At 32.5% G+C, this 16,168-nt stretch overlaps 1 protein-coding gene across 2 annotated transcripts in view; it reads left to right on the top strand.

Annotated features, from left to right (window-relative positions):
* DPH6 (diphthamine biosynthesis 6) overlaps positions 1-16,168 on the top strand; it is a 492,232-nt gene that overhangs the window by 1,830 nt on the left and 474,234 nt on the right. For both annotated transcript variants that reach the window (XM_051977032.1, XM_051977031.1), the window contains exons 2-3: positions 5,039-5,133; positions 11,314-11,507. In XM_051977032.1, coding sequence (XP_051832992.1) covers positions 5,039-5,133; positions 11,314-11,507 — 289 coding nt within the window. The remainder of the gene's footprint in view (positions 1-5,038; positions 5,134-11,313; positions 11,508-16,168) is intronic.

The following is a 16,168-nucleotide window of genomic DNA, read 5'->3' as shown; positions in this document are numbered from 1 at the left end:
TAACTATAACTATATATATATTTAATTGTAATAAGTTTAATTTCAGCAGTCCCAGAATATGGATGTTCTGTGTCACATCTTAAAAGTTTTAAAGCATGATTTAGTTGATTTGCTGTCTAAGCAATATGACCAAAAATTTAAATTCCATACAATGGAAGCTTCAGGAAAGCTAAATTCCTCTGACCAGAATACAAATTAATTATGCTGTTGCTGTGTGTGTGTGTGTGTGTGTGTGTGTGTGTGTGTGTGTGTGTGTGTGTGTGTTTGCTGAAGCAATTGGAGTTAAATGACTTGTCCAAGGTTATACAGCTAGGAAGCGTTAAGTGTCTGAGATCATATTTGAACTCAGGTCCCCCTGATTTCAGGGGCTGCTGCTCTATTCACTGCACCACCTAGCTGCCCCTGCTTTGTCAATATTTTAACTGTATTATCTTTTTTTCCTCTTACTTTTTAATAACTGTGGGGGGAGGGGTTGCTTTGTGGCCACAAATTATAAAAATAGTATCATTTAACAGTAAGTTCAAGGCCATTGAGATAAGATTATTATACTTTATTATGCTGAAAGGGCAACATTGTGACCAGTTGGTGTTCTAATCAAGAAAACCAGCCAACTTTTATCTGACCTCTTTAAACCTGAAATTCAGATTTTTTCCCTCTTCCACTTCTATAGAATTGACTAGATTCTACATGTTTGGATAGAGATCTGCCATTAGAGTATGCAATTAAAATGATTGTTATTTTCAGGATAAGATATTTAATAGAATCATTGATATACTAAATGTTTTATTCTTTTAGCTCTCTGATGAGCTAAAGAGCCATAATCTAGAATCATGAGTTCATTATTTTTATTTTTTTTATATGTTCCTTAGGTGGTTTTAAAAAATAATTAGCTTTCTGAAAACATAATCCAAAGTAATTTCATATAAAATGAAATGTTACCCTGAATTTTGGTAAAATAGTATCATTATGGGACACACATATGAAAATATGGTTATTACCAAATGTATTATACTTTAAATACAAAATACAAACTTATAATTAAAACTAAAGATAACACTAATATTTCTGTAACAACTTATGATGTCTATGCTAAATTTGCATTTTTAACATATGTTTTAGTAAAACTTTTTATATTTTAAGTATTTTTACATTTAACACTGTTCTGTTGTAATTATTCTATTACATTTTGATTAAATATTAGATGAAATAATATAAAAAGTTAAATTTAATTGTAACATGATACAAATATTCTGTTCAGTATAATTTCCATCATATGGTATTTATATTATATATGTGTTATAGTAAAAGAGTTATGGTTTTGAACTTGGAGTCAAAACATCTGGCTTCAGATTCTGGCTCTTCCATTTTTCTAGTGATAAGAACTTTGGCAAATCACTTAATATTTCTAACCCTCAATTTTCTCATCTGTAAAATGAAGATAGTAATACAGTATCCACCTTATCTTACAGGATTTGGGATAAGCTCAAATAAGATTACATAAATTACTTTGTAAATATAAAGTGCTATGTGAATATTATACTAGTATAAAATGTGTTTCAGACATATTTACAGCAAAAACTGTTGGGTACAAAGAAACCATTTAAAATAAGACTATGCCAAGGACTAAAATGATTGGAGAAATTCATATTTCAGATGAACTGTTAGGTTGCTTTACTTAGTTAGAACTTAAAGATGAAGTATTGTCACTTTGATAATAGATAAAAAGTTAACTGACTTTTATAGTTCTATTTCTTGAAATGCCCTTTGCTACTAGGTTAGCAGTGCTTAGTAGTATCTGGTACAGTGCCTATACATAGTGCCTGGTACTTAATAAATGTTTATTTATTGATTGGTTATACTATTTCAGAAGAGGAAAGCTAATTAAGTTGTTCTAATATCAGTTTTTTTGATAGCCTGAATAACCTTTTTATTTAAAACATTACATACAATTTTTATTGTGTTTTTGTTTAAATTTAATTTAATTTATTTTTTAATAGCCTTTTATTTACAAGTTATATGTATGGGTAATTTTACAGCATTGACAATTGCCAAACCTTTTGTTCCAATTTTTCCCCTCCTTCCCCCCAACCCCTCCCCTAGATGGCAGGATGACCAGTAGATGTTAAATATATTAAAGTATAAATTAGATACACAATAAATATACATGATCAAACTGTTGTTTTGCTGTACAAAAAGAATCAGACTCTGAATTATTGTACAATTAGCCTGTGAAGGAAATCCAAAATGCTGGCAGGCAAAAATATAGGGATTGGGAATTCAATATAATGGTTCTTAGTCATCTCCTAGAGTTCTTTCACTGGGGGGTAGCTGGTTCAGTTCATTATTGCTCCATTGGAACTGGTTTGGTTCATCTCATTGCTGAGGATGGCCAGGTCCATCAGAATCATTATATAGTATTGTTGTTGAAGTATATAATGATCTCCTGACCCTGCTCATTTCACTCAGCATCAGTTCGTGTAGGTCTCTCCAGGTCTTTCTGAAATCATCTTGTTGGTCATTTCTTACCGAACAATAATATTCCATAATATTCACATACCACAATTTATTCAGCCATTCCACTCAGTTTCCAGTTTCTGGCCACTACAAAGAGAGCTGCCACAAACATTCGTGCACATACAGATACCTTTCCCTTCTTTATGATCTCTTTGGGATATAAGCCCAGTAGTAACACTACTGGATCAAAGGGTATGCACAGTTTGATAACTTTTTTGAGCATAGTTCCAAATTGCTCTCCAGAATGGTTGGATGCATTCACAATTCCACCAACAATGTATTAGTATCCCTGTTTCATTGTGTTTTGCAGCAAAGATGTGTGAGATAGATTCTGATTTTGGTTCTATAGATTTTGATCTACAAAATCTCAACTCAGGCATTCTCACAAATGAGAATGGGCCTAAAGAATAGGTCAGGATCAGCACCCTCTTTAAGCCCATGATGTCATGAGTATACTGGCAGTTCTAAAATGTGGAATGGGGCAGTGAAGAGAGAAAAATAAAAGAATTAAAAGAGCAAGAGAGAATTGGAATATGCAGAAGAATAATAGGTCAGTATAGTGGAGGATGAAAAAATCCTTCCTCTATCTGCCCCCCCCCCCTCCAACTTTCCAGATTGCCATTCCATAGTGTGCAAAGCCCAATTGCCTGAGCATAATGATTTGTGTTTTACTATAGAGGGAACTGGGGCAGAATTAGAATTAAAATGAATAAAATCTGTATATTACATTATTAGGGCAATGACCTCTTGCCTGCTCTTTAGTGGTGGAGAAATAGAAACATTAGCAGTTATAATTGACACCTCTATAGTGTGCTAAAGTTTGGAAAGTGCTTTACATATAGGATTGCCTTTAGTCTTACAATTGTCTAGTGAAATAGGTACTGTTGATATGATTATCCTCAGTTCAGAACTAAGGAAACAAAGGCTCACTGAAATGGACTTGCTGATGTTCTCTTCACATGGCTGCTAATTTTAACTATTGATAGTATTTAGTTTTCCACCTTTATAGGTCATTAGTGTCAAGTGTCATCAATTTATTATAAATAAGCACTGTCTTTTCTAATTCTCTCTTTTTTTTAAATAAAGCTTTTTATTTCCAAAACATATTCATGGATAATTTGACAGCATTGACCCTTGCATAGCCTTGTGTTTCAGATTTTCTCCTTCTTCCTCCCATCCTTTCCCCTAGATGACAAGCAATTCTATATATGTTAATTATGTAGGGTATACTTGTATTTAAACTTTAATAGCTTAAAATTGCCACCAAGACTTTTGGGACATGTTGTATTTCACTTAATCCTTTAATTCATGATGGCTGTCATTTAGATTTTGCTGTGGTGAGATGAAAAATAAGTTGATTTTCTGGATTTTGGCAATTTTGGGTTTTTTAACTTTTCAGGGGAAATTTTACTTAAGGAGCTTATGTGATAAATATATAGTTAATTTTTTTCAAATAATTATAACTTTTTATTGACAGAACCCATACCTGGGTAATTTTTTATAACATTATCCCTTGCACTCACTTCTGTTCCTACTTTTCCCCTCCCTCTCTTCACTCCCTCCCCCAGATGGCAAGCAGTCCTATACATGTTAAATATGTCACAGTATATCCTAGATACAATATATGTGTGCAGAACCAAACAGTTCTCTTGTTGCACAGGAAGAATTGGATTCAGAAGGTAAAAATAACCTGCGAAGAAAAACAAAAATGATGCAAATAGTTTACATTTATTTCCCAGTGTTCTTTCTTTGGGTATAGCTGCTTCTGTCCATCATTGATCAATTGAAACTGAGTTAGATCTTTTCTTTGTCGAAGAAATCCACTTCCATCAGAATACATCCTCATACAGTATCGTTGTTGAAGTATATAATGATCTCCTGGTTCTGCTCATTTTACTTAGCATCAGTTCACGTAAGTCTCTCCAAGCCTCTCTGCATTCATCCTGCTAGTCATTTCTTACAGAACAATAATATTCCATAACATTCATATACCACAATTTACCCAACCATTCTCCAATTGATGGGCATCCATTCATTTTCCAGTTTCTAGCCACTTCAAACAGGACTGCCATAAACATTTTGGCACATACACGTCCCTTTCCCTTCTTTAGTATCTCTTTGGGATATAAGCCCAGTAGTAGCACTGATGGATCAAAGGGTATACACAGTTTGATAACTTTTTGGGCATAATTCCAGATTATAGCTAATTTTTTTTAATCAAGGCAATTTTGTACATCAAGGCTACTGACATAAATAAAATACCAGATTTGGTTTAGAATCTGAAGTCTTGGATGTTTTTAGAAATTAATGATGTCAAATAATTTCATATGTATGTATCAGCCTTAAACATTCAAATTCAAGTGCTTACATTGTATATAATTTGGAAATGGCTTGATTTTTCATGCATTCTCATTCTGAAGCAATCATTGCAGAATTATGAAAAGTTAACCTAAATATTTATGCTGTACTTAGATTTAATATTTTTGAAATAATAACCCTATTATGTAACTTTTTTTTTCCTCAGTGGTGGGAAGGATAGCTGCTATAATATGATGCAATGTGTTGCTGCTGGACATCAGATTGTTGCTTTGGCAAACCTAAGACCAGCTAAAAACCAAGGTAAAATTATATCATTATTTATTTTTTTAATTATCCAAAAAGGATCTAGGTTTTTTTTCCAAACATATGCTGGGGGGGGAGGGAGGGGGAGAGAGAGAGAGAGAGAGAGAGAGAGAGAGAGAGTGTGTGTGTGTGTGTGTGTGTGTGTGTATGTGTGAGAGAGAGAGACTTGAAAAAAGCAAAAATGATAATCATCACTTAATTTTATTAGCCAACACTATGGAATATAATGTGATCACTTTTTGTATGGAATAGCAAAGTGGTGTCAAGTAGGTAAATGAGATATAATCCTCAAACTCATTTTAGTTATTTGCTTCAATTTTCTTCATAACAAAAAGTCTTCTCTATGCTGTTTAAATTTTTTTTTCAAAAGCGAATAATTTGAATTTTACTAACCACCTGGTGAATGATATTCAGAAGGTAACAGGAAAAGAAAAAGCATATCTCCAGTTTTATCTCATGATTTCTTGATATAGAAATTTTAATTAGCTTCATCCCTTTACCATCACCTGACTATACCATTCATAACTGTTTCCCTCCTCCCTTGAAATTCAAATCTGACACTTAAAGGCTTAATTCAAGGTTCTCCTTTTTAAAGAAGCTTTCTTGATTAACTCTTATTTCTAGTATGATCTTTTTTCTTTCTTTCTTTCTTTTTTTTTAATATTCCCTTAGAAATTATGTATTCAATTGTACTCTGTATTATTTACTTGCTTATATTAATTTGAATTGTTTTCTGGTGGTATCATGTATATTTCTGTGCCCCAGCTATATGATGAGTTCCTTCTGATTAGTACCTGGAACTTCTGGGATTCTAGGATTTAGTGGAAATAGAAATATATAAAAGTAAACTGATATGCCTAAAGGCACACAATTATTAAGTAGTAGAGCCAGAATTTTAATGCAAGTCCTTTGAATCCAAGTTCAGCACTCACCTATTTCTCAAATATGTAGTAAATAGTGCTTCGCATGTGGTAGAACTTAAAATGCATTTGGCTGAATGAACGAATAATGAGTCACCTTGAAATAGGACTAGAATGACTGAATATTGGTTGAAACTTTTAGTCCAATGCCATTTTTAATCCATTATCTCCTTTTTAGGGTGGTATTGGAATTTATGTAGGAAGGTAGACAACAACTAACTAGAGGGCCAACTTAGCAGAGGTGTCATTGTGAGAGGACATGTTGCTATTGGGGGGCTTTGGGAATTGATAATAACTGTTTCTCTAGGACCAGCCTCCTCTAGATTTAGAGATGGCATTCATTTCCTGACTCGGAAGAAACCAGGAAAAAATTAATATTTTTTAATGTTGTTATTATTGATCTTCAAACCTGCCTTGAAGTGAGGGGAAGCAATTCACAAGTATTTTTAGTTTTAAAAATTGTATTTAATAAAGCTGTCTTTTTTTCCTAGTACCTAGTTTATTTTAGATTTCTCTTGTGTTTTTAGTTTCACTAAGTTTTTACAAGAATGTTATATAAAATTATTTGAACTCATTTTATATTTAAGTGGGAGGCTGGCAAATACATAAATAGGACCAAAAAATTAACAGTTACTTAAAAGCCAGAGTGATATGCATCAGGGAGATATAAAGAGGCTCATATCTTTAGAGAATCAGATATGGATATGAGCAACCAATGGATATACGAATTGATTTGAACTTTCATCATTATCTCTTGAATAATAACTATAAATATATCATTAATTAATGGTGGGTACTAGAACAGATTTGATGGGTATAATCTTTACCCTTTAGGAAGAAATATAGGGACAAATATACAGTGGATAAATATCTATTTGAATAAAAATAGTGTTCCAAAAATCTTAGTGCAACTATTAACACTTAAAAGTGCATTAAGCCTTTTGGGATAACTTGAATTATATATAAACATGAATTTGAAAGATGAGATATTTATATTACATACAAATAAAGTACATTTTTTAGACTAGGGGCCACTTTTTAGACTAATTATATTAGTTTAGATTTTGGAAGACTGCAGAGGAAAAATTTAGGAGCTTGGCTTTGAGTCTTGAGCAGAATTATTTTGTACCTTAGTCTTAGGACAGATATTGTCAGTTTTCAGACTTTGAGGAGAGATGGTTCTATATTAGAAGTATGAAATAGTTCATTTATTCAACAAACATTTATTAATTGCTTACTATATGCCGGGCACTATGCAAGGATTGGAGATTTAAAGAGAAAAATGAAACAAATAAATCAATAGAAAATCCTAACAAAGTATTTACTTGGGGGCTGAAAATTAACATGACAATTAGAATTGTTTATATTTCTTAGATCTAGTAGGGAATTATTAAGTGACAATATCAGACCTATAATTTAAGAACTTTAATTTGGCAACAACTTAGAGGATAGATTAGTGAGAGGATTGAAAGCAATGAGATTATTAGAAAGAAACCTGTGGTACTAGTCCTGCTGAGAGGTAATGAAAACTAAAATGAAGGTAGTGATTGTGTGAGTGAAGAGGAAACTGGTATAAAAGATATTATGGACATAGAAATGAGAAACCTTGATTGATTGCAAATGGACAAAGACTGTTACTGTAACTTGTACATTAAAAAGGGAAGTCAGATTTTCCTTCCTTTCTACTATTTGTTCAGTAAGAAAATCTATTTGCTGTTTATGGCCAGATCATTCAATTGTATTTTTCAAGCGTTGGATAGAGATTATCATTTAAAAGTCCAGATATTTGACATCATTTTTCCCCTCATGAAAAAACTTATGTATATCATGTCACTGGCACATGATCACTAAATTTATTGTGCCTTGGGAACAATTGAGGTAGGATAAACATGTTAGGAATGAGTAAAAAAAATTGAAAGACTGATTTTAAGAATTGGCAAGAATAAGGGGAAAAGTTAAAGAATACACACTATTGAAATAGCATTAAGATAAAAATTTTTAAGTCAGGGTGTACATATTCAAATAGAGGATAAAAGATGTGTGTGGAATTTTACAGTGTGAATAAAGATTCAACTAATTTTGATTTAAGCTAAGAAAGAAGATCTGCTTTGTTAACGGCCTTCTTTCTTCCCAAGTAAGTTTTCCATGGGGCATAATAAAAAGTTAGGACTAGAGTTGGCCACAGAATCAGAGAAATTGGATGATTTCTTCCATTTGAGTTCTCAATAGTTAGTAGAGAAATGACTTTATTCCTATCAGTAATGTGGACTTCTGCAATAATATTCATAAAACAATTCTGTTAAGTGTGTGGTAGGACATTTTGTGGCAAGTTAATTGAGATGCTCCAGGCAACAGTAGAGCCTTTTCATTTTTATTTGATCTCATACTAACTTATTGTCTTCAAAGCTTCAATTAATAAAGTAACGTGATAGTCAGGGACTGGATGGAACATTAAAAGAGACTGTGTTCTTACCAAGTTGAAAAAAAAACTATTATACTAACAACTAGACTTCCCCTCCCACCCCCCAACAACTCAAAGTCCTTTATATGAATTCATACAGCTCTACCTTAAAAAGGTAAGTGTATTTTTAGGTGTCATGTGAAATAGGGGTAAGTACAACTTGTTCGTCCAAGTATATCTTGTTCTAATTCCTTTTCTAAATTAGAGAGTAAGGAATTTATAATAATGGATTAATCGAAAACCTAATTTTATGGACTCAAAAATTCTAACTAAACTTTCTCCCACTCATTTTTTTTTTAACATTATTTGACTATACTACAGGTTGAGAAAAGACTATTTATATTTGTGGGTTTATTGTTGTATGCTCAGATTATTTTACAAGTAAAAATTCAAATGTAAATCTTGCAAAAGAAAGTAAAAGACTTATTTTTGTTTTTTTAGTTTATGGGCATGTTGTTAAGAGTAATTTTTAAAATCCCAAATAGATATTATAAACACCATATTAGCCACTCAATGTCTTTTTTACATTGCATAAGGAACAGTTCTGCTATCTGGAATATCTGCTTGGTAAATGCAGTCCTTAAGACACATCCCTAAAACTAACCTATGACAACAACAGTGGTTCCTCATCTTTTTCAGCAAAACAACATCTTTTTAATATAAAAAATTTGCCGATTTTCACATGATAATAGTTGTACTACTAGTATCCATTGATTAAGAAAAATATGGTTTTGTACAAAAATGTTTATAGCAGTTCTTTTTGTAGTGGTTAAGAATTAGAAATTGAGGGGATAACTATCAATTGTGGAATGGCCTAAAAAGTTATGGTATTTGATTGTAATGAAATGATGAGCAGAATGATTTCAGAAAAACCTAAAAAGAACTGATGATACAGAGCAAAATAAGCAGAACCAGGAGAATTTTGTATACAGTTACAGCAGTATTATGCAGTGAACAATTGGGAATGACAATCGCAAAGGACTCATAAAAAAAAAAAAATGCTATCCATCTCCAGAGGAAGAACTGATGTTTTCTGACTACAGACTGAAGCATACTATTTTTCCCTTCCTTCCTTTCTTTTTCTCTTCCTCCCCTTTTTCCTCCCTTCTTCCACCTCTCTTCTCTTTCTTTTTCTCTTTCTTTACCTCTGTTTTCCTTCCTTTCTTTGGGGGCTTCTTGTACAAAATGACTAATATGGAAATATTTTACATGATCAGACATATATAATCTACATCAGATTGCTTACCATCTAGGGAGAGAGAGATAGAACTTGGAACTCAAAACTTAATATATGTTAAAAAAAATTTTTTTTTACATGTAATTGGGGGGAAAATTAAAATATTTTTTAAAAAAGTAATTTCCTCCCCTCATATTTTGTTAAAGTATTTAAAGTACTTTTCCTGGAACTCTCTTTACTTACCGTATTCAAACTTCTTTTTTGCTTACTTGTGTCTGTATTTTCCTTATTAGATTGTAAGTTCTTTTTCTTAAAAGAACTTTTTGTTTTTCAGTTTTGTATACCTAGTGCCTCTCTCAATGATTGCAAATAGCAAATGCTCATTGAATTTATTTGTTAGCATAGTAGTAGTCTTCACTCATAGTACAATAAATCATCAGATATGCCTGTGAAATTTCAAGCTACATAAATAATAGAGTTGTATATACATTTTTATTGGAATACATATTAGTAATTTTAAAAATTGATCAGATATTTGATATCAGTTAATAAGAGCAATGGACAGAAAATCATAAGATAAAACTTTTTCATTTACTAGCTGTGTGATCTTAGGCAAGTCAATTGATATCTTAGGGCAAGATCTACATCTTTCAGTCTTTTTTTTCTCATATGTAAAATGGGTAGGTGGGTAAGGGAAATTGGACTTAGATAATCTCAAGGATCCCTTCTGACTATAGTTTTGTGATGCCTTGTACATTAAAAGAAATCCTTTAGTCATCCATAATCCATTAAAACAATATCAGTTTTAATTGAAAAAAGAAGTTAAACCGAGAAAATAACTTAAGAGAATATAAATTTATTCTTTGGAGACTCTCAAGACATACACACACATAGACATATATATGTATACACAGATACATATGAAGACATACACATGTCTATGTGTGTGTATATATAGAAACATGAATGCTTATTTCTTGTTAGAACATTCATTATATTTTAAGTGTGTGTGTGTGTGTGTGTGTGTGTGTGTGTGTGCGTGTGTGTGTGTGCGCACGCACAAGTGTTTATTCAAACTAGTAGGAAAGATGATTAGGACATGGGTGAATTGAATATCACTTTCAGGTTCCATGATGTTTACTGAAGATGGTAAGGGAAAACTCAAGAGGTAGTGGCAAAATGTTGTTGACTAAATCAGTAATTATTCAGCACATCCAGTGTCCTAGACACTGTACAAAATGCTGGGGGTACAAGTACAAAGAATGTAAAATGATTCTTGCTTACAGAGGACTTCAATACTAATGTAATTCTGATAAGAAAGAATTACCAATTTAATCTTTTGGACTCAGAGCTTGGGTGATGTAGTCCTCTGGGATATTATCTGAAGATGTTGCTTGCTGGCCCCACAGTGTTCTATTTTGCATTACTTCACATAGTAAGAGCCATGGTAGATTGGTATGTAAGATTTCATTTCATAATGGGAAGACACCTACAGCATTCATTTTCAATTTCGTATTCTATCACAGCTAATTGCACTGTTTTGGTAACTTTGTCAAGTCTTCAGCTCCAGCTTCCTTTTGATTTTCTTTAATTGAGTATTTCTATTTTATTTATCACAGTGGAATCAGATGAACTGGATAGTTACATGTATCAGACAGTAGGACATCAAGCCATTGAACTGTTTGCCAAAGCAATGGCTCTCCCACTATATCGTCAAACCATCAAAGGGACCAGTGTGGAGACTGGACGAATGTATAGCAGATGTGAAGGTGATGAGGTTGAAGATCTCTATGAACTTCTGAAATATGTTAAGGTATAGTTTTTAACCAGTTATACCACACTCTATAAAGTCTGGCAGTAATCATATGTAGTTTAAAATCTACTGAAAAGCAAAGAATATTTTGCAAGGAATTTTATTTGCTTGTGAATAATGAAAAACTGAGGCGAGCTTTTTATTGGTTTATAGTCATGGTTTAGATTATTGATTATATAGAAGGTTTGGGATAGCTGTATTTTTTCATTTTTCATTCTTGTTATGCATAAGAATTTAAGAGTACTTTTTTTTTTTTTTTAACCAATAAGAAATACCCTTTCTCTTCTGGATTTTGCATGAGCACTTTGTACCTTTGTTATTTATCTTGGTCTCTTTTGCATTATAATTAGTTGTTCTTAGTAAACTTAATAAGTATTTGTTGTATTGTCATACCCTTCCTAATAAATTTTAAACTCCACAAGGATAGTGACTGTCTTACTTATCTTTCTATCTCCCCAGTACATTGTAAGTATTTAATAAATGTCTGTTGAATTAAATATATTGTTGCTGTTTATCTAGCCCAGTGAACATTCATTAATAGAATGCTTAGATGTCAAAATCTATAACTCTTCATTGTTATTGATATTATTGACTGAAGTTAATCTTTTTCTTCTTTATCTGCAACATTTTTTGGTCAGCAAAAACTGCATCAGACCTTTATTAAGTACTTGCTGAATGCAGAAAACTGAGAAAACACTGAAAAGATGCTAGTTTATGAATTACTAGGAAAATGAGATAGCAAAGACAGCTGTAATGTACAATAATTCTCTAAGTTCATTAGACTTTGTGAAATCTCAGAGAGAAAGTTTTGATTTTCAGTCTTTTATTTCACATTTGCAGTGATGCTAATGATACTTAAGGCCTAGCGCATGATTTTGTAGCAAGTACCAAGCATATATTTGATAATTTGTATATTGAACTAAGTTGAAGTTATGACAGACTGTTGATATCAAGAACAAGAGATTTTATACTGAAAGTTAGAAGTCATCTGTTCTAATTCTCATCATTTTACATATGATAAGCTAAGTCCAAGAACTGTTAAGTGACCTGCTTGAGATCCACCTTTTATTCTGCTCTTTAGTGACATTGCATGGGATGTTCTTGCTCTGCAGAAATCCTTTGCCTAGAAGCTGTCACCAGTGACTCATTGTCAAGAGAATTTTACAGGCCTGCTCTGAGAAATTAATGAAGCTTTATATATTCATTTTTATGTTACTAAATCAAAGTTTAGTATTCACAGAGGATTTAGTTCAAATAATAAATAAAAGAATCTACATTCTAAAAAATTTAATGTTAGAATTTTCTTTTTTAAGATATTAATAGTTATATTTTTATTTACTTACTCTTATCCGAGAAAGAGTAACAAGTTTTACCACAATAATCATTATCAGAAAGCATTGCACTAACCTTCTAATCAGACACTTGGCTTTTAACCCCTCCCTTTTCCAAACTATTTTCCATTGCTGTCACAGTAATTTATGAAAACCATAACTTTGACAGTGTTTCTACCCAAGAAACTTCAATGAGTTCCTGATTCTGAGAAAAAGTGCAAGTCCTTTTGCTTGGAATCAGTGTCTTTTTATAGTCTGGTTTTAACCATCTTTCCCTGGTTTACTGTGCATTATTTCCCTTCATTTACTCTATTTTCTAGCCAAACTGGCCGGCTCAGTGTTCCCCAAATTTAACACTCCATGTTCCTCAAATTTAGCACTCCATCTCTTTCCTTTCTCCCATTGTAGAGGCTTATACCTAGAAATGCATTTCTTCTTTATTTCTCAGTTTTAAAATCCTGAGCTTCATTAATAATTTAGTTTGTGTACTATCTCCCAAAGGAATTTTTTTTCTGATTTCCTTAGTACTTTCTCCTTTCCTAAAATCACCGTGTATATATTGGTTCATGGAAACATTGTGGTATAATAGATGTATGACTGACTTTGCGATTAGACCTGGATTCAAGAAAGCCTTCCTTTTTTCCATACTAGAAAGTTTTTGATGACCATGGAACATTATCTAATGTCTCAATGCTGTAGACAATTCTACAAGATATGTTATAGACAGATTGCTGATTTGCATTAGTGGAGGGAATTTCCACACTGCACACTGGAATGAATTAGATTCTATTTTCAGCCCTTATATATACATATGTGTGTGCTCGCACGCGCGCACACACACACAAACACACTTGCCTATATTTCCCTTGTAGAATATAAATACCTTTAGATCAATAACAATTTTTTTTTTGTTTTTGTAGCCCTGTTGCCTAGCAGCGTGCTTTTCACATAGGCATTTAATAAATATTTGCTGGTTCTTAGTTTCAATTCCTTTCTAGTTATAAGACTGGCTGGGTAATTTGCAAAAGGGCAATGTAGGGGGTAGTGTGTTTGACTTGGAATCCAAACCTAGCTTAAAACGTGGGAAGAGTAATTGTACTATCTTGTAAGACTGTTGTGAGAAAAGGCCTTAACAAATTTTAGAGTACATTGTAAAAAGTATTCTCATTATTATTGTTCTCGCATTTTTTCAGGAGGTTCAGGTAGGTCCTGAGACAAATTGTTAGGCAGCTATTATTCTTTTATGCTTAGTATTTCCCAGGTGACTAAAATGACTTAATGTACTGATTTTCATAGGTGACCAAGATAGTTGGATAAAACTTTTTGTTGTTCAGTCATATCCCCATGGACCACACTGTCCATGGGGTTTTCTTGACAAGTTGCTATTTTCTTCTCAGTGGATTAACACAAACAGAGGCTATGTGACTTACCCACGATCATACAACAAGTCTTCCTGACACCCCAGCACTCTTTCCCCAAGCCATCTAGCTGCCTCCTAGGCAGGCAGGGTTAAACAACTTGCCCAAGGTCTCACAGCTGTATTAAGTGTCTGAGCTTGGATTTGAATTCAGGTCTTTTGGATTCCAGGGTCAGCCCTTTATCCAGAAGCGTCTAGCTGTCCCTTGGTTAAAAGTACTAGGATGTAAACTCATCCATTTTAGGTTCATTGAAAGCATCTTCAGTTCAATTCCGTTAGCAGATAGGACAATAGGGATAACCTATACCTTATCCTGTACCCGTATAATTTTGATCTTGGCTGAGGTTCTATATTTTGGAGATTACAAGGTTTGATGTGGCTACTTCTATTAAAAACATTTTTCTAAAGCTTTTATGAATTAGTGATTATGAGTAGTAGTTCAATCTATGATCATATTGCAATCCTAGTACAGTTCTAGGTTGATTCTTGAAGGACATATTTTGGGATCTTTTTGTGTACTTTGGTAATTTGTTGTCTCCCAGTTCTTGAAAGATAGTGAATAGCAGATCTACAGTTCTAGCTAGCATATATCTTGATAGGTGTTCTGTTGGTACTAAATTTTTAAAGGTTACAATAATGTGTTGCACATTTTCCATAGTTTTCTTGTACATTCTACATTGATCCTTATCTGGACTCATTCAAGATAATGCTTCTGTAATTTCTTATTCTCTTTGTTTTCCCAAACAAATTCATATGTCTCAGCCATTTATTTGATGCTTCCCTGTTAGAATATTGGCTAAGTTCTTGTGGATATTTCCTGTCAGTGCTTTTTGATTTCATTTTTGGAGTATAACAGTTTCATAGGCTCTTCCTAGATGAAAACCATTTTTACATTAGGAAAAAAAAACAGTGTTGTATAATTATCTGTTGTAGGTATATTTCATTAATAGGTCTTTTATTTAGTTTGATTTATTATATTTTCTATAAGATACATTCCTATAGTCTATACATTTGAAAGTGTGTATTTAGGGATTTTTATTTTAAATGTTTTTCCTCTTCAGCTTTGACTTCAGGATGGCAGTAATTCTTAGTTTACTTCATGATATTTTTATGATCAGTGTGTATTATTGTTGTTGTTGTTATTTCTATTATTGTCATGATTTTTATTGTTATTAGAATATATCCAAAATTATTCTTTTCTGCAAAATGATGGCATTAGGTCCCTTTCAGATTTAAATATGTGCTCTCATGTTTCTCTATTAAGGGGATTCTTCTACTTCCCAAAGCAACACATTCCACAGCTGGGTAGCTCTAAATGTTAGAAAGATTTTTCTCCTACATGAAGCTAGATCTTCTTTATGCAACTTCTTGCCTTTACTCCTATTATCACCATCTGAGACCAAGAAAAATAAATCTAATGATATATTTATTACATGGCAATTCTTTGAATAATTGAAGATAGCTAATAGGGTTCTCTGTATCTTCTCTGCTAAACAGTGATATTCATATAACATGATCTAGGAGAGGGTTATCCAGTAGTATCAAATGCTGCACCAAGCTAAAAAAGGATCATATAATTTAGAGGTAACCCAAACCTTAGGGATCATTTAGCTTTAATTCCTTCTTGTTTTTTTGTTTTGTTTTGTTTTTTGTTTTTTCAGATGAGGCAACTGAGATCTAAAGAGGTTAGAAGACTTCCCCAAGTTCACTCATCTAATAAGCAGTAGAAATAAGATTCAAATCAAGCTTGTTTGATTATAAATAAATTGTTCTTTCCCGTTACACTATTTGGTCTCCATCACATTAACTTTTCAGACTGTCCTTTTCATAGTTTTGTGAAACAGGATGTAAAGTTTTTAACATAGTATTTTTGATGGGTTTCAAATTAGATATATCATTGATTACATTGCTTG

Source organism: Antechinus flavipes, chromosome 2 (genome assembly GCF_016432865.1).
Source record: "Antechinus flavipes isolate AdamAnt ecotype Samford, QLD, Australia chromosome 2, AdamAnt_v2, whole genome shotgun sequence".
NCBI classification, from domain to species: Eukaryota; Metazoa; Chordata; class Mammalia; order Dasyuromorphia; family Dasyuridae; genus Antechinus; species Antechinus flavipes.
The sequence above is the reverse complement of the archived record's forward strand: the minus strand, read 5'-3'. Positions and strand labels throughout refer to the sequence as shown.